Raw genomic sequence first — 18,914 nt, 5'->3', positions numbered from 1 at the left:
ATATATTTCATCTCCGAAGATTTTAAATTACATAATGATATCAAAAGTTATACAGTTAAACACCTTGATTTGAACAACACTAACTTAAGACAAGAAAGTAATGCCCCTGGATCATACTCACATGTTCGATCTGGGTTCATGGACATGGCTGCCATTTTTAAGATGAAAGACTTGTTAAAGATTTTTTTAACTAATTCTTCTGATCTGTCCAAAAGAGAAATAAAATATTCTGATGATATTAATCAGTATATTGTAGGCTAAATACACACCAGCCAGCCAAAGCCATAGATGTGCATTTCCTCCTCGACTTTGCTCCTGCATTTCCATTTTTCGGACAATTTGGAGGTATAATGTAAACAATTGAACTCTTGATTCTAAATCTTAAAATCATGAGCCAAGTAAAGGATAACCAAGCTCTAGCAGTAATGACACCACTTCCTTAACAGGGATCAGATGTTGAAGTCTCTTGTCGGGGGATGGGAGGGGGGTTTTAATTGGGAAAGAAAAAAGGATCAACAAAACATTATCAGATTTGACAACAGAGATCAGTCTACATAAGAAATCATTTAGTCCCTTAATTTTCTCTTGTTTTGGTAGAAATTAATATAACCTTATGATTCATTTAAACCATCAGTAAACCACATCTGTGTCCAGTCTGAGAATGATCAAAAAAGTGTCCACCAGCCAAGATTATAAATTTAATACCTCTTTCGCATATCTATGTTTGTTTCTTTTGCTTCTCATTTATAAATTATAATAAGTGCAAATCTTTTAGTGAACTGAGATTTGTTTTCTGTGTTTCGCCGTAGAAGCCCTCTTCAAGCCAAATCTCAACAAGAGAATCTACCATCTCCTGCAAACGTTATTGAGTAAATTTACAAATCTTTTCTATAGGTTTATTGGTTCAGAAGAAAAATAAGGTAGAAGATGACTTACGGCTAATGGGATTGGATTTTTAAAAGGTTCAATAGTTGAGAGCAGTTCCTTGTAAGTTGTTCTCCAACTGCAAAGAGAAATATTCAATGTCACAATTTCCTTTCCACAACATCAAAAAGAAAAGTTTGGGCATCAGCAGTAGTGGTATATTTAGTATCTCTACATTTGATCTCTAGTTCCAAAATACAATATTTTCCTAAAAGGTTATAAAGGCTTTAGTTAGTCCTGATGCTGTCCTAAAATTTCAGTTACAGGATAATCAAGAATACAGGGAGGCTGTATACTTATTTTTCGATTTAAGAATTTTTGAGCATCTGAAAGAGTCTATAAAGTCTACCCCCATATATTGATACTTATCTATGATATATCTTTCACTACAATAGCAATATGGCAAGTAGGTCTTTTTATCATAAAACTACGCCCCCGAGCTCGAGGTTTTAGTTTTTTCATGGCAGCCCCTCGCTGACTTCAGCTTTACTAATAACTAAATTGGATTCGTTGGAATCCATATTGTATATAGCATTTGCTGCTGCAGAGTAAACCAATTTCAAAATGGGGTAACATGTGCAAAGAGCACAACCAAGTTACCACCAAACTAACATTTCAAGACAAAAGTTCTTTCACTTCACAACAAACAAAACACAGAAAATCTAACCAATAATAGATAACAGAAATTGATTTAAGAGGCATAGCTAAAGAAACATCGGTCACATAATCTTAACCACATACTCATAGTAAACGAATTTGAATTGAATTCCTCTTTTTATCACACTTAAGCTGGCAGCTTGATATTTTCCCTGAGTATTCATTTTGTAGTCTTAATTTAACTTCCATAAAAAAATTAATATTTCCAAAAATCAGAGCATCTAACATAAAGTAATTGCAGCATAGCAATCAGTGCAGTGGATAACGGTATGATTTCAGGCTGTAAGTGGATCTTTAATAGAAGTTGTAATATATGCATACCTTAGGATCTTCTCTCTGATACTTGAGCCTTTTAAACTCTGTGATCTTTGTGATATATCACCAACCCACGCTCTTCTTCTTTCATGCCAAGCTACCTCAGCTACATAGCAAGTCATCCACAAAAACCATAAGTTAGCATAATCTTCCCTCGGAAAAAAAACGTGAAGAACCAACACATATAGGCTACTAAAAAGATGCAGAACTTTGAGCATTTCGATGTTGCACACATGAGGGGAAAAAAGCTAATAAAGTACAAATATAGATGTTTAGAATTTAATTACACAAATATGGTAATACTCTAAGAAAGTGTGAAGGTAGTTCTCCCCATTCTGTTACTCAAATTACCGGTCACCAATATCAGAAAAGGGAAAAAATAAAACTCTAACTATGGACATTGATAACTGACCTTGAAATAGCATATAATTAAATTAAATTTACTGGTTACTTAGTGGCTAGTGGCTACCCAGTTACCCTTACCCTAAATGACCCACCAAAGTATAGTAAAAAAAGAAGAAGCCTGCCAACAAGAAATTCTCACAATCAAGCTCATTAAATCCACAAGGAAGAACAAGCTAAACACTAGGATTCTTAAGAGAAAAAAAATTCAATTCTCTAATATCAATATGAAAGTGTCAATAAAACATCAAAATACAGCATTCATGCCCTTAAAAGTTACAGCCAAACCCTTTGTTAATTGTCCAATTTGGACACGTGTCCAGGTGTCGGACTTGACAATATTTTGAAAAACATACATGTTTTTGGCGTACAATAGGTGTTCAAGTGTCTATACTCATGTTCAAGTGTCAAGTGTCTAATACGGGATAGTAAAGGCAAGATGCAGAGTAATAGGATAACATATGCCAAATCAGATATGATAATGTACAATCTAAGACGTAAACATAAATAATGATAGTGATCCAAAAATATTTACAAATAATTTGTTATTTAAATTTAAAAATTTATTATATTCATATCGATATAAACATAAATTCACATACATGAAATTACATACTCCCTCTGTCCCCCTAGGTTGTTTACCTTGGGGGGCAGGAGCTTGGCACACATTTTAAGACTCCTAAAGAACGTAGTTTCAAAAATTATTTTACACTTTTTAGTCTTCTTTGATATTTGGTGTTTCCTATACTTTCCTATTTCAGCTAGATATACATGCCTAATGGATACACTCTATTTGCAAGTACTAATAAGCTTTGATGATTCACTCGTCTTCCTATGCTATTATGTACTTCATTTCACCTATGTTTCACATTTTGAGTTAATATGCTATCACAAAATATTTTAGGAAACCACCCGTCGCGGCAAAACTATAAACCGAAAAAAGGCATGCTAATAAGTTCAAAGATATCTTTTGACAGTTATAACCCAACTCAACTAACTGAACTCTAATATTTCTGGCCAGGTCAATTCACATTGATAGTGATGATGACAGTTATAACCGAGACCGTAAATACATCACAGAATTCTTCTAGCATCACTGCTGTAAAACTTCTCCGAATCACGGAAAAAGGTTAGTTAAGCTCAACGGAAAGCAATTGAGTACAAACCATGGTTCACATAAAGAAAATCCAGAGCATTCTTTTCATTGATATTACTGTCTACATTGGCCTTTTCGAAACACATAGAAGGCTGGCTCCTATTGGAATGAGCATCGCTAGCATTATTACCGTCCATATTAATTAAGACCAAATGATCATTGCCTGTAAAAAGAACAATTCATTGTCACTGAGACCAAACATTAAGCAATTGAAATTTGGTTGGCAAAAAAAAAAAGCAATTGAAATTTGTAGTTAACTGTGACAGCAATTAATTGATGATGACGAGATGATTAAGAGCGCGTGAGTGGTGATTAAGACTGAGCAAGATGATTAGGTTAAGAGGAGATAGAAAACATACCCTTTGGCCGTTGGTAAGACTTGATTTTGAAGTTGTGTTTTTTGGTGCTAATATTAAGCGTAATTATCGTGTATATCGGCCGCGGTATCGAATCAGCCACTGAAGTCTTCGGTTTATCTTGTTATCCAACCTCACCGATAACTTGTGGGCTTGGGGGCCCTCGTGTCTTTTACTTACTCTGATTTTTGTTATTGGACCTTTTAATCATTGACTCACATTTTCATGTTTATTAATTGTTTTTTTTTAATTAAAATTTTATTGAGAGAAAAAGTTTATAAATAATAGTTTTATGCGAATCATCAAAATAACACAATCTTTACAAACCAAACCAAACCAAACATACTCAGTATATCCCGCTTAGAACAGGGTTCGAGGAGGGTGAGATGTACGCAGCCTTGCCTCTACCCTTAAAGTAGAGAGACTGTTTCCGTGAAACCTCCGGCTTAGTGCACGATAGATAAAATAGTGTGTGATATAATATTTATATAATACCTTAGCGCATGACTTTCTTCACACGAGACTTACCTAAACAATTCTTGTTCATCGATAATGGGTGACAATGATCTGAAACAAAAATTTCAAACTGGATAAGAATTGCCATTATTTGCCCACTTTCTTGAATTAACTTGATTCCTTCTTGTGTAATCCGTCCGGTCCTGCTTCATCTACGCTGTCAAAGCAACAACAGTCAATACACTAACCACCACCAATCCAACGGAGTCTCGTTCTTGCCTTCTCCCACCCCCGTGTAATACTATTGCAGGCTATGGTGATACGAATTCAGAATATCCCACCACAAGGAAAGGAACACGGAGGGAGTGAGAGGCGACATCTTGAAATCTTGCAAGAATAGCGGTTATTTCCATTCAAATCACCATCAGTGAAATCTCTTACTACCGCCGGCATTCTCTTGAAGATCTGATCCTTGCGCTGGGATCTCTGTCTTTGTCATCGTAAACACATTCTTTCCCTTAACCATCCATCCCCTTGCCGTGTTAATATCAAGTCTAAATACAATATATAAAATTAACCCTTCTAACTGATTGTACCAAAATGGAAGGAAACAAATTCATAGTCGAATCCACGAAGCGCAACCGCGCAGGGCAGCAAGCAAAGATAATTATGAAGATGAAGAAACAAGTGAGTAAAATACTGTCCAATGAGTGCATACAATTCCCTGATGTTGACAGTTAGTGATATATATAACCATTTCAGGAATTTAGCAAACTGCACCGCTGTTGTGTATTTTGGCGAATACATGGGGATCCACCTCCTTTATTTTCAACATAATCATCAATATCAAATCCCGGGAGGCTCTGCTTACTACAACAGACAAAACTTTTACCATCGGAATGCAAGGGGGTAACGGCTGAATGATGGTTATTGAATCTTAGATGTTGTTAACACAATCTTTAATGAATGACAAAACAAAATCGTCATATACGATCAAAAAATCATCAACTACGACACTCCTTCAAAAAGCACACCGTAATAAAACAAAGTATAACACAATTTGTATTATAAAACTTTATATCTCGCTATAAACGAATCATAAAAGTTAAAGATGGAAATATATAACCAATGATAAAGGACATGTATGACACATATCTGAGATAATTTTTTTTTTGACAGAATGTCTGAGATAATATTTAAATACACTAAGACGAGAGATTTGAACACATATCATCATCGATCGTGAGATCAATTTACACGATCATTATCTTACGGATATAATTAAAACTGAAGAGATAACATTTAAATACACTAAGACGAGAGATTTGAACACATATCATCATGATGTCAATTTAGACGATCATTATCTTACGTATATAACTAAAACTGAATTGCAGTCGTTTAACTCATCATTGGCTCATCCCAATTGTTTTATTAACGACTCAAAATCTTGAAAATCCAGCAGATCTAACATCTAAAAACAGATTTGGTGAGAAATATTATTAAAAAAACAAGAATAAACCAAGAGAAATTAACTGATTGAAGACTTTTTACCGATAAAAAACAATGAAAACTTAGACCAGGCTCGGGGGGGAAAAAAGAGACCGAGCAATTTTTTCTCATTCCTCATCTTTAACTTAAATCATCTTTATATTACTATTTCAACATAAACTTTCCAGATGACATGATACTTAAAAGAAATTATAAATGCTCAGAAATCACAAGTTAATCAAGCATAAGTAAATGGAAGTAAATGGGGAAAACACAATTTACCTGCGACCAATTCTATGAAATCATCAATGCAGATGCATTCATCATAAATTCAAAGATCCAGTAGATACACCTCATGTCCCACTCCAACACCGCCATGGCGCCATTCATAAATTTTACTACCCACAACTGGCGAACTGGGCTGTTAACCTGTATAAATAACTATGTAGGCCATTCCCCATTTATGCTCTTCCTCCTTTCTTTTTATATTTAGAAACAAACTAAGAATGCACTTTTAATTGTTAACTTGTGATTGTAATAATCTATAGCTTTAAAAAAAAAAGATTTATATCAAATGAAGCCTATTTTGGTAATAGCTACGGTAGGTAGATTTTACTAAATTAATTTGAATGCAATATAAAATGATATTGGTAAGCATTCCTCCTAACACTTTGAGATTTTGGAAGAATTGGTCACATGTGGTTCGAGTGAGAGGAATGTTAGAATATAATACGATCTTGGTTAGCCCTCCTCCTTGACATATAATACAATCTTGGTAAGCCCTCCTCTTGACATCTTGAGGTTTTGAGAGAATTGGTCAACTGATTGAGATATGAAGATCAGTACTCAGTTAATTATACGATATACCTGATCCGCATGCATGCGAGTCATGGATAGGTACAGGAGTAATACATCTTGCTGATACATAGCTTTCGATTATTGAGGATAATAAATATGGGGCACGTACTACTAGTAGTCTACTAGTATCAACATCGAAGAAGCCTATGACACTTCATGTCTAGACGACAGCAGAAGCCATGCTAGATTTACTACAGAGCCACATAATGTAGAACTGATCTCAATACATATATAAGTTAATATTTGATTTTTTTAATTAATTCACAATTTCACATGTTTGCTACTGGCAAGTCCCTTGTGGCTCTGGCTCGTTTTAACTCACCAGTACTGGAGATCTTTTTTGCTAATCAGCATTCACATATTTGTCCAGGATGACGCCTTAAACTTAAATTTGAAGTTTCGTATATTTCAGGGCCTGCCTTCTAGTCATGGAAACTCTATGTCCTCTGCTCCTTGTACGCGTTTACAGACTTGATCATACAAAGAGTCTCCTCGCAAATCATAGACCCCAAATCCAGACACACTGCTTCAGAAATCATCTCATCTTAGCTTGCAAGTTTTTTAAACCCTGGGGCTAAAGTTTTTCCTCATAGTGGGTGATTCGGTGGTTGAGGTAAATTATTGTCGCTAGTCCTTGCAAAACCTATCCCTTGCTTCCACAAATCTATATATCTGAAAAGATAAATAATGTGTTCTAGACGGTGTAAATTTAAAGGAAGGTAAAGCTATAAATAGAATGGACCCTCAAGGTTACAGTAGGTTTATCTATGTCCTCTGTACACCCGTACTATATATTGCTTACTTCCCAATATAAACACACCAATTTGCCTGCAACTAATACCTCTTCTATTCCCTGCATTTCTAATTTTACTGATCTCTTCTAGACACATTGTGGTGAATGCATTATGGTATTCTTATATCTCCGACTGGTTATCTTCGTATTCACTAGTATTGTTTATGTGCCTTGCTCGAGCAATGCAGCAGGTGGTAATTGGCCGCCTTCCCCTGGCTATTGGCCTAGCTCCAAAGTCCGGTCTATGAGATTTTATCAAGCTTATCGAAATCTCTGGGGACCTTCCCATCAAAGAGTGGACAATAGTGCACTCACTATATGGCTTGACAGTACCTCAGGTGGTCATTATATGTGTGTGGTTAACATTGTCTTTTAATTAAGGTTTAGAAGGTGTTATGTCATACTTGTTTGGAATCCAATTGATGTTTCTTAATTACTCATTAGCATTTTAACAAAAAAAAAAATATATGTGATCTATATACAGGTAGTGGATTCAAGTCTATGCGGCCTTTTAGATCCGGGTACTTTGGCACCTCCATCAAGCTCCAGCCTGGTTATACTGCAGGAGTCATCACAGCTTTCTACGTGAGTGTTTTCATGTAATTAAATTTATGCACCAGACAGTCTTTTCTCCTTTTAGATAATCAAGTGTAACAGAGCCAGTTCTACATGGTGCAAAGTAGGCAACAGTATTTTATTTGATTTTATACAAATGTGAAACTGTCTTAAACTGTATTTATGTGATTAATGTCGAATATTTAAGGATGTTTCTGATACATCACAACTATCATACTGCTGGCTGCAGCTCTCTAACAGTGAAGCTCACCCGGGGTTCCACGATGAGGTGGACATTGAATTCCTGGGGACAACGTTTGGGAAACCTTATACACTACAAACAAATGTTTATATCAGAGGAAGTGGTGATGGCACGATAATCGGGAGAGAAATGAAGTTTCATCTCTGGTTTGATCCCACCAAAAATTTTCACCATTACGCGATCTTGTGGTCTGTCAAGGAGCTCATGTAAGTCACTGTCTGGCACTGCATGCTGCTGCATATTATTGTTCTGCTTCAATTAACATAATTAACAACATGGACTGGTAATAACATTTACAAAGTTTTACTATATAGTAATATGCACTGAAATATGAAACTTTTTACCACACTACACAAGCCATAAATTTCAGACAGAAAAGACTTACAAGTTGTTTGGTGTTTCCCAACCACGAGATGGTTCAAAATTATTATCCAAGTGGGTACGTTCTTCATTTGCAGTAACAAAAATAATCACTGCATGCAGAGTACTGCAGTCTTGCACTAGAAAACAAGACTTATTTTCAACCTTTTACACAAGATTGTGTCAAGCTTAATTCAACTTAATATGCACATATTTTTCAGATTTCTGGTTGATGACATTCCCATAAGGAGGTATCCGAGAAAGAGCGCGGCTACATTCCCATTAAGGCCAATGTGGGTTTATGGATCGATATGGGATGCATCTTCATGGGCAACCGAGGACGGTAAATACAAGGCCAATTACCAGTACCAGCCATTTGTTGGGACGTTCACTAACTTCAAAGCATACGGTTGCTCTGCCTACTCTCCGCGCTGGTGCCGCCCTGCCTCTGCATCTCCCTACCGTTCCGGTGGACTTACCAGTCGCCAGTACATGGCCATGCACTGGGTACAGAGTCGTTACATGGTCTATGACTACTGCAAGGACAATAAGAGAGACCATTCTAAAACACCAGAGTGTTGGGGCTAATACTTAAGTAACCAATTCACACATGAATTAATCCTTAAACAATCATATGAAATTTTCAATTTGTTTAATCATTGCTTTTTGTTTCGCTTGTATTATTAACTTGAGTGTGATGAAGACTTTTCTGGGAGTCTCTAAGAGATGGGTCCTGCTGTTTGCTGGTGAAGAATGTAAATGGTAGTTGGGCATCCAAGACACATATTAAGGAAAAACAAATATGAGATTGTGTGTTATGTTTTACTCCTTTGGATGGATATGTTTAAGCAAATCCAAGAGAGTGGTGGGCAAGGCCATAAATATGGTGTTTTATCGGGTACAATTATTTGTATTTTCAAGTTATTTACAGGATTTTTCCTTATCTGCAAAGTTGTTCTTATCCGTTTTCAGCGTGGTTGTAGAAGTCGGGAATCAGAACTAATCGATTGACCTACCGATTCTGGATTTACAGGAGATTTATCAAAGATTTTTTGGATAAATCTGGAATTTTTTGTAAGGACTAATCTAAGGTTTTTTTACAAGTCGGGGGTTTTCATAACGCTGGTTTCAGTAATATATATTAGTTCTGCTCTGATGACTAAGTAACAGAGTCGGAGAGTTCAGTATAAGATTCATTAGTCTGAAGCACGTACCATCTATTAGGTTCATAATCAACAATCTAACACATACATTTTCTTTGGTTTCAATTGTATAAAGAAGATGAAATTTAGCACAAGCTGCTGAAAGAATTGGTTGACTTATATGAAAGAAAGTTGATTATCAGATTGGCGGTCGTACACCTGGAAGAAGAATCATTCACATCTCTTGGCCCTTGGCCTACATTGTTAAGTATCTACCTTTCAGTTCGCCATCATATCCTCAGTATCTACTAGGTAACAGTTATCTGTCTGTGGCGTGATTTGTTAATTGTTCAATACAAAGATATCCTGCCTCTTAGAAAGATCTGCTAAGCGAACAGAAATTATGATTCCTAAATATTTGGCCAATGTTAGATTTTATATATGACAGATAGTAAATCTGCTTCCTAACATCTTAAGATTTTAAGATTTTAGAAGGATCGATGACTTAACACGATATCACAGAATCCTAATATTTGACCAAGGGGGCCTAGCAGCTTAACTCTAACTATCCACTGATGTCAGGCATGCTCTTATTACATTTATATAATTATATTCACATGCAAAGCTTTCTCTATGGTCTAATTTACTGCACCTTCATAAAATATTTTTAGAGCCTTGCTATTTATTGCCTAGTTCCTACTGTTCTGTGATCTCTGCATCCACAAACATAAGTATGGTCCTACGCAATCACATATTGTCATGAGAAACGAGATGCCTAGATCCTTGCTACTTGTTGAATATAAATGTCACAATAAACAGTAAAAATTACATAAGTTTTTATGCACTGAATAACCGACTTTTTACGGTGGTTTTCACTAGAGCTGTTCACGAACCGAGCCGAGCCGAGTTTTGACCGAACCGAGCCGAGCTTTAATTTTTTTTCTGACGAGCCGAGCCGAGCCGAGCTTTTTAATCGAACAAAAATTGTGTTCAAGCTCGGCTCGTTAACTAACGAGCCGAACACGAGCTTGTTCGCGAACAAATACGAGCCAAGCCGAGTCGAGTCGAGTCGAGTCGAGCTAGAAAAAAAATAAGGACAAACCGCTAGTTGACTCTTAAAATAGCTAACCTAATAATTTCAATTTTTTTGAAACTTTGTTTATATCACTAAAATGTATATATGTTAACATCCATACAGTTGGATCGGTAAAAAATATTTTTTAAAATATTGAAACACTAAACTAGGATTAAACACTAGTTAGCGGTACTAGTCAAACTTCTACTTGCCTGTTAAAAACCAAATAAAATTATTATTTCCTAAAATTTTGTTTACATCACTAAAATATATATATATATATATATATATATATATATTATGTTGAATTCTGAGTCCAATAACATATATAAATTATAAAAAAACCCCGAAAATATTACATTTTTTCGAGCTTTAACGAGCCGAACTCGAGCCGAACGAGCTCGAGCCGAGCTCGAGCCGAGCTCGAGCCGAACATACTAAAAGCTCGGCTCGAGCTCGTTTACTTAACGAACAATTTTTTGTGTTCGAGCTCGAGCTCGTTAACTTAACGAGCCGAGCCGAACGAGCTCTTAACGAGCCGAGCTCGAGCTTGTTCGCGAACAGCTCGGTTCGTTAAACAGCCCTAGTTTTCACTTGTTGGAGTACATTCTTTGTAAAGCTTTTGTCCCAAATTAGATGTCATCTTTTGTGATTTGGCCTTTTTCTGTGCGCAAACTTGACAGATTTTTTAAAGCCTGTTGCTGTATATCGAACTGTGTTTAAAAAGAAGCACCAAAATCAATGGCGCGTTACATTAAAATGTTTGCTTTCTAAACTCTGCAACCTTGCACCATAACAATTTCACATCATTGTTTGTCTATACAAGAAAACTTCAAACTGCAGATTCATAAGGTGTCTTGAATTGTTGCAAAATATCTTTAATCCAGATTTTTTTTTTTTTGCCACATCTATAATCCAGATATTAGACGCTGTTCATTAACTAAATACTATTCAATTGAAGCCGATCTTTACTGCCCGGTTCCACGTAGTGTAGCATTTTAGCGGCTTTAAATGTTTGAGCTTAAATATTAACATCAAAATGTTTTCCGAACATAATTTTAGATACTCCCTCCGTCCCATTTAATTCTATACACTTTCCCACTCAATTCTATACATTTCAAAACTTTCCCAAAATAGTAAAATTTTATAATATAAAAACCCCACTCACCCACTATTTTCAACTACTTTTCCAAATTTATCAATTATATATTGATGGGTCCCACTACTTTACCCATTTTTCTTTCTCTTTCTTCTTACTTTACATTACTTTATACATTTTTCTTATTCTCCGTGTTCAATCCATATGTATACAACTCAGAGGGACAGAGAGAGTAGTAATTAGGTGCAATTAACCGCTTGATATTTTGTAGCAGTTCAACTCTTTAGAAAGCATCTAGCATTTGTGTGTTACACATGCCTGTGCCGACAAATAGCCGGCCGACAAACACGACTTGCTTCTCACTTGACATTATAAAATGTACTTTCCCCTCGATCCCGATCAATTATATAAGTATTTTTTATTGATCGGCAAGTATTTTAATGCTTTTATGAATATAATTATATAATTTATTTTTAAAATTTTTTTTGTATAAAAATATAAATGTTATATTTTTATACGAAAAAAGAAAATCTTTAAAGTAATTGCAAAACTATTCCGCTACTCACTCCGGCCCTCCAAATTCTTTACATCGTAGAACGTAATCTCGACACGCATTTTAAGACTCTCGTTAAGTATACTTACATTATTTATTCTTAATTTTATTCCCTAAATTAAAATTTAAACATTGAATTTGTATTAAAAAAAATTTAAAAATAAATTATGCAACTATACTTAACGGAAGTTTTAAAATGCGTGTCGAACCCTCCGTCCCCGGCCTAAAAAACCTGGTGGGACGAAGGGAGCATTTTTTACAGATTTATAAGCCTCTTGCAATCGGTGTATCTTGGAACCAATGTTGTAAAAAGCGGGAATCAGACTTAAACATAACAATGATTAATCGGAGATTAATTGAATTGATAGATGATTAATCGGATTGATTGGGGATATCGGAGATTTAATTAGTTCAGTTAGATACGGAACAATGATTAATCAGTGATCAATTGTGATTAATTACTCACTTTTATAACAGAGCTCATAACATACCAAAACAAAAAGATATAATTACATATCTATATTTATTATTTTATCGACTATACTTATTTTATATATTAAATTATCATGATCTCATTATTTTATTTACCTTTCCACTTTTTAATATAATTATGGGTGCAGATTCCTGACATACGTAGGCCAGAGATCGGTTAAATAACATTTTGTTCCTGAACCGTTAGATGAAATATCCAACGGTCAGAATTATAACAAAATTTTAATATATCCCGCTGATGGACTTGGTTTCTGTCCCTTTCTCTCTCTCTCTCTCTCCAGAATGGGAGAGCCGTTCCTGTGTTTATGTATATGTGTGTATGGAGTTTCATTCTTCTCCCCCTTTCTCTCTCTTCTTTCTTTCCCTTTTATACTCCCTCTCCTCCTGAGTCATCTTTTCCTCTTTCCCTCTCTTTGAGACACCTTGGCTATTCTATTACTAGAGTAGGTGATTAATATAGATAATTACAACAGGCAGATAGGTGAGCTGGAAGGGAAGGATGGGTGTTATTTTGGGAGGATGACACGTGTCGTCTTGCTACGCTACAGTGTTTTTGTGTGGGACCCAGCGGGGGCAAGGTGGGATTAGCTTAAGGGTTGTAGGGATAGCCTACGGTCCTTGCATTGCTTCCGGTCCTTGCAGGAATGTAGTCTTAAGAGGTGCGTTGACAGGTGTTCCTACGGATGAAAGACATGTGTCTTCGTCGGGGGCTAAGCAGGCATGGTAGGGATCGCAGGGTAGGCTGGGTTTCAAGGGGAGATAGTCTCAGACCCTAAGGTCCTCTGGCAAGGGTCGATTTTTGAGTCTATCACCCGCGTTTTTTAACCGCTGGATCGGGAAAAAGACCCCGTTCAGAGATAAAAAAATGCTGAACAAACCTCGTCTAACGCTTAAGAAAATGCTGGACGTTGGTTATAGTACTGCCCGCTGGATATTGATCCAATGGCCAAGGAACTATGTATTAAGGGACATGGACCCTGTTAAGGGACATGGACCCTAATTATGTTATATATTTCTCCTATTCTCCGTGCTTAAGTCACTACAAACGAAGGGGATATAAAACTAGTTCTTACAAATATCTAACATGAACAATTAACTAATTAAGCATGTGTTACATTTCAAGTTAGTTGGATCTGATTTAGCTTTCTTTTGTGGATAGAGACAAAGTTGGAAAAATGACAAATAAAGAAACAACGGTGGTGCCTGCACTACATAAAAAAAGCGAAAACTGAATATTCATTCCTAAACCTAATCAGATTCCAATCCATTCCGTTCCAACAATTATTCGCATTAAACAATTCAATTATTGGCATCTACACGGTTATCTGACATACTTGCCTGACCTCACGTCCTCACCGGTTCGTCGGGTTAAGTAACCGGGTTTACAATCTAAAAAAGTTAAAATATGACATCAGTGAGATTTTATATTATTTAACAAAAATAATCCTTACCGCAGTGAAGAATCTAATCAAAAATAGGGGTTTGAGCCTTCCCACCTCTCAAAATTTACATTTTTTTCCAGCAGAAATTTTCTTTTTGTACTATCGTGTAAAGTATGAAGATTATGGTGTTGTTCCTCATTATCATAATATAAAACGGGTTAATGTTCCAAATATCACGATCTCAAATAATAATCTTTAATATCACTTATTAACACCATATTATGTAGCGTTTTTAATAATAATTGAAAACATTATTTTAATAATTTATCAAGCCGAGTTCGAACTTCATATTACTCGTTTCATAAGACTCGCGAGCTTAATCGAGCCTATAATTATTTAATTATTTTTATATTAGTATATAAAATATTTAGTTTTGACTTTTTTATAGATTTGATCGAATCGAACTCGAGCTGAACCGATCATGTTTCGAATTTTTGTTAATATTTGGTGAAATCATTCGAACTTTCGAGTCGAATTCGAGCTTATCGAACTTTCACGAGTCAAGTTTCGAGCTTAAAATTAGAAGCTTGGTCGAACTCGAGCTCGAGTTCGAACTCCGAATTTTTTAATCGAGTTCGAGCCGAGCCTGCCAATGTTCGAGTCGGCTCGGCTGGTTTTACGCCGCCTGTCAACAGCTAATAATCGTCTCATTTACCCCCAACAGGACTCTAATTCAGTTTCTTACCTTGGGCGGTAATCAAAAACAGAATGTGATAGATTACTACACATGACCCAATTGAATTTACCACCGCGCTGTCATCAACAACTACAAAGCAATCTATCCAAATATTATAAACTACACCAAAATCACAATTTACAGATATTAATCAGCTTAAGCTCCCAAGTCCCAGCCCCCGTGAGCTTCCCTATCCCCACATGCTTGTCTTCTCAAACCTTCAGTATCTAGACTCAAATTCACTTTCACATAAGTGTTTGATAGTAAGAGAGTTGTGACTTAGTTGTGATCATGGGAATACCGTACGAGGATGTAGTGATAATAAGGGAGTCGGAGAAGGAAGGGGAGCCAACAGTGATCACTGTCAACTGTCCGGACAAGACTGGACTAGGATGTGACCTTTGTCGTATCATTCTCTTCTTTGGTCTGACCATTTTCAGAGGTGGTATGTATTTACATGTGATTCCACTTTTAGTATATTTATCATTCCTCACTCTCTTTTTTGTTATGATTTTATTAGCATCCCAGTAATAAAATTTCGAATTTCGGAACGGGTATCTTGCCACTTTGTATCAAGTGGCATAAATTTTTTGATGTGCTGATTATTTTGAGTTATTTGGATTAATAGAATAGTGTGTCATTTTTTGGTTTTTTTAGGATTGGGTTTGAATCGTGTTTCGGGTGGTGTCAGATATTGTCATCCCGGTAATACCTATGATTTTGTTTAAATTTTATAATTAAATGGTGCAGATGTATCTACGGATGGGAAATGGTGTTATATAGTGTTTTGGGTGTTTGGGAAACCTAGTACCAGATGGCTTTTGTTGAAGAAGAGATTGTCAGGGGCCTGTCCTTCCTGTTCTTCAGCTTCTGGCATTTCTTTCTATCAAACTGAATCACAACCACCCAACCCTCCTGATGTTTTCCTCTTGAAGCTTTCCTGTCTCGACAGAAAAGGCCTTTTACATGGTACATGAACATTTAACCTTTATTTTTTTGATTGCAAAATGTGAACTTGATCGTATTGCTGATTCCTTATCTTGGTATTTATTAGGAGATTCTAGGTTTGATATGTAGGTGTTCAGTGTTTGCCATAGTATTTGTCACTTGTCAGGCCATCAATATTCAATATTCACCACGGAAAATGTAATTTAACTTCTCTTTGCAGAAGGGGGTTTTGTAACTTGTAACTGTATATCTTTATTTCTTCAATTTCTATCAAAGGAGTTACTTTTTACTGGACTGTTATGTATATGAAGTATTACTAAGTCTTGAATATCTTTCTGACAGATGTGACTGAGGTCCTCTGCGAACTTGAGCTCACAATTAAAAAAGTGAAAGTGTCTACGACCCCTGATGGGAGAGTGATGGATCTTTTCTTTATTACAGACACAAGGTTGTAATTTTGTGAATATATCTTCTTCAATTGCGGATATCTAAAACACTTACATTTCATGTGTTCCGTTATAGTTTTGCTCTCTAAATGATATTCTCAAATTGTAATCATCAGGGGACTGTTACACACAAAGAAGAGACAAGAAGACACACATGATAACTTGGAAACTGTTTTGGGTGTTTACATGCTAAGCTGTGACATTGAGAAGGTTGGCCCTGAAATCACAGTGTGCTCTCGAGGATCTACATTTCTTCCTCCTGAAATCACAGAGGAAATGTTTACCTTAAAAAAGCATGATCAACACCTAAGGGAATCCCTTCCGTTTGACGGTGTTTCTGTTACTATGGATAATTCCCTCAGTCCAGCTCACACACTTGTACTAATTGTTTGTCAGGATCATAAAGGTCTACTGTATGATATAATGAGAACTTTAAAGGATTACAACATTCAGGTATATACTATCATAAACTTTTATTTACCGTAACTGATTAAAATCTTGTTACTAACGTATATACATTCCTAGTCTTGAGACCTAGCGAATACCCATCTTTTCTATTAACAAGCGACTTAGGGTTTGAGCCCCAGTGAAGGCATGAGAGGGCATCAGGGTAATGGTCATCCCTGGCTCTTTGCCAAAAGCTTGCTTTCTATCCTAAACTAATGATATACAATTATAGGCTATCATCTTACCCTCCTTAGACAAGCTTAATATTTTTTTTCTGATTTATATGTGTATACCGACTAGGAGTTGAATATGTATCTTGTTCTAGTGGGCGCTAAATGAGAGATTCATCGTCCTCGTCCTCTGCTACACCCTTGAAAGTTGAACCTCTTATGATCATGCTTTGGACGATCTGTGATATGCTTGACACCTAAGCATACTTATCTGCAGTTACATGATAACAAGGTGTTCTTTTAAATAAATCACTTTGATATTAATACCTCATTATATGTGGTACAGATTTCTTACGGACGCTTCACTACAAAAACAAAAACTGAATGTGAAGTGGACTTGTTTATCATGCAAGATGATGGCAAGCGAATAGTTGACCCTGTCAAGCAGGGCACATTATGCTCTAGACTACAAATGGAACTATACCGTCCTCTCCGAGTAGCTTTAGTCAGCCGTGGTCCTGATACAGAACTAATGGTTGCAAACCCTGTGGAGTTATCTGGGAAGGGTCGTCCACTGGTATTTTATGACATCACCCTTGCACTCAAGATGCTGAACACTGGAATCTTTACGGTAATTACAGATTTGCATGTTAATTAGTGAGCCTGCTGTGCAGAAACATTATTCTGGTGGTTTGATTGGCCTCAGAGAATGAATTACAAAGACATTACTAAAATCTTTATACACTAGTAAATTGCTGGAATCAACATACGGCATCTTTACAATGTAGCTGTGACAATTACTTATAATAAATTGAATTTTATGTTTTCCTAAGATGGTTAAATTGTCATTCAGGCTAAAATTGGGAGGCACATTTTCGAAGACCGGGAATGGGAGGTTTACAGAGTTTTACTCGATGAAGGAGACAGCTTGTCTGTCACAAGAAACATGATTGAGGAAGCTGTTCGGAAGATGCTCATGGGTTGGACATGATGGCTAATACAAATACATAATCGAAGTCTTTGGTCTGCACCTTCATCATCATTACAGCATATCTACTAGGAGTTGGTAGGTAACTTTTATTTGCTACGAGGGGAAGTTCTGTGTTGTGCTGTTCCAAGTATGACGAGGACTTTTACAGGACAACTTTCTGGTTCCAGAATGACAGTTTAATGGCAGCAAGGAGATCTAAGGGGGTGATAAAGCCTCATGTATCAAAATATATGTCAAAGAAGTAAAAGCCGTGTACATCCTAATCAATAGCGTATCAAGTCTCACACTCAAATCACTTTCGGTGCACCTTCGGGCTTTGTCCATCATGAATGAAAAATAAAGATCAACTAGCGCAGAACAGCAGAGGGGCATGAATCATGATGTCAATATGTGGATATTTCCCAATGCAGTTCAGTTACCTTCTGCTAGGAGATGTAAACTCAGGCCTTCACAACCAACTTGTGACTTGTATTTATCTGGTATTATGTACTAAAAAACCGTACAGAAAGCTCTTGGTTTATAATCAGCACAGATGACAGATGCCTGGAACATTTGTAAATACCACAAAACCTGTATATATGAGCTACGTTGCTACGCTGCTACAATATGTAAATATACATGTTTGTACAGCATGGTTAAAATTTATATAGGAGCTACAATATGTGAATATACATGTTTGCACAAAAAAAATTTTGTTTACATTCCCATCTCGGAACAATTCATAGGTTACTCTGGTCTTTATCGTTCTGATTCTCTTGCATATAATTATATCTGTACTGGAACAGTGGGACTCTTTAGGGCACCCTGGTTCTGATGCACAAAAATGGTAACATGGTTACTACTTACTA

The 18,914-nt window shown here is 36.2% G+C and overlaps 3 protein-coding genes across 4 annotated transcripts; 2 read left to right on the top strand and 1 right to left on the bottom strand.

Moving 5' to 3' along the window:
* Window positions 1–578: 578 nt before the first annotated feature.
* On the bottom strand, window positions 579–3,952 carry LOC108216605 (uncharacterized). The gene is made up of 5 exons (XM_017389412.2): window positions 3,814–3,952; window positions 3,465–3,617; window positions 1,903–2,002; window positions 937–1,003; window positions 579–853 (listed from the first exon to the last, which is right to left on the bottom strand). Exons 2-5 carry the CDS (start codon window positions 3,589–3,591, stop codon window positions 752–754), a joined length of 396 nt encoding a protein of 131 aa, XP_017244901.1. The 5' UTR covers window positions 3,592–3,617; window positions 3,814–3,952; the 3' UTR covers window positions 579–751.
* Window positions 3,953–7,395: 3,443 nt separating this feature from the next.
* On the top strand, window positions 7,396–9,528 carry LOC108217816 (probable xyloglucan endotransglucosylase/hydrolase protein 32). Its single transcript, XM_017390705.2, has 4 exons — window positions 7,396–7,746; window positions 7,893–7,993; window positions 8,214–8,431; window positions 8,807–9,528. Exons 1-4 carry the CDS (start codon window positions 7,521–7,523, stop codon window positions 9,171–9,173), a joined length of 912 nt encoding a protein of 303 aa, XP_017246194.1. The 5' UTR covers window positions 7,396–7,520; the 3' UTR covers window positions 9,174–9,528.
* A 5,570-nt stretch (window positions 9,529–15,098) lies between these two features.
* Window positions 15,099–18,735, top strand: LOC108219569 (ACT domain-containing protein ACR10). Of its 2 annotated transcripts, XR_001806590.2 has the most exons (7): window positions 15,112–15,509; window positions 15,815–16,033; window positions 16,355–16,460; window positions 16,575–16,911; window positions 17,422–17,706; window positions 17,929–18,141; window positions 18,215–18,735. XR_001806590.2 is itself a non-coding variant. In XM_017393073.2 (6 exons), the coding sequence occupies exons 1-6, from the start codon at window positions 15,356–15,358 to the stop codon at window positions 18,064–18,066; spliced, it is 1,239 nt and encodes a 412-aa protein (XP_017248562.1). In that variant the 5' UTR covers window positions 15,099–15,355; the 3' UTR covers window positions 18,067–18,735. The 2 variants fall into 2 exon arrangements, 1 of the variants encoding a protein (XP_017248562.1); XM_017393073.2 differs by having other exon boundaries at window positions 15,099–15,509; window positions 17,929–18,735.
* Window positions 18,736–18,914: the final 179 nt, after the last annotated feature.

This window comes from Daucus carota, chromosome 4 (assembly GCF_001625215.2).
Source record: "Daucus carota subsp. sativus chromosome 4, DH1 v3.0, whole genome shotgun sequence".
Classification (NCBI taxonomy): Eukaryota; Viridiplantae; Streptophyta; class Magnoliopsida; order Apiales; family Apiaceae; genus Daucus; species Daucus carota.
Note: the sequence above shows the minus strand (reverse complement) of the source record. Positions and strands in the feature narration are given on the sequence as shown.

Bases quoted from the DNA above. Each gene is read 5' to 3' on its own strand.
- LOC108216605 (XM_017389412.2), bottom strand. From the start codon at position 3,591: ATGGACGGTAATAATGCTAGCGATGCTCATTCCAATAGGAGCCAGCCT. The intron at 1,004-1,902 runs GTATGCATATAT...TTCTCTTTGCAG, and splicing joins ATCAGAGAGAAGATCCTAAG to TTGGAGAACAACTTACAAGG. The intron at 854-936 runs GTAAGTCATCTT...TAACGTTTGCAG, and splicing joins AAAATCCAATCCCATTAGCC to GAGATGGTAGATTCTCTTGT.
- LOC108217816 (XM_017390705.2), top strand. From the start codon at position 7,521: ATGGTATTCTTATATCTCCGACTGGTTATCTTCGTATTCACTAGTATT. The intron at 7,747-7,892 runs GTGGTCATTATA...ATCTATATACAG, and splicing joins ATGGCTTGACAGTACCTCAG to GTAGTGGATTCAAGTCTATG. The intron at 7,994-8,213 runs GTGAGTGTTTTC...TGCTGGCTGCAG, and splicing joins GAGTCATCACAGCTTTCTAC to CTCTCTAACAGTGAAGCTCA.
- LOC108219569 (XM_017393073.2), top strand. From the start codon at position 15,356: ATGGGAATACCGTACGAGGATGTAGTGATAATAAGGGAGTCGGAGAAG. The intron at 16,034-16,354 runs GTACATGAACAT...TCTTTCTGACAG, and splicing joins CAGAAAAGGCCTTTTACATG to ATGTGACTGAGGTCCTCTGC. The intron at 16,912-17,421 runs GTATATACTATC...TATGTGGTACAG, and splicing joins TAAAGGATTACAACATTCAG to ATTTCTTACGGACGCTTCAC.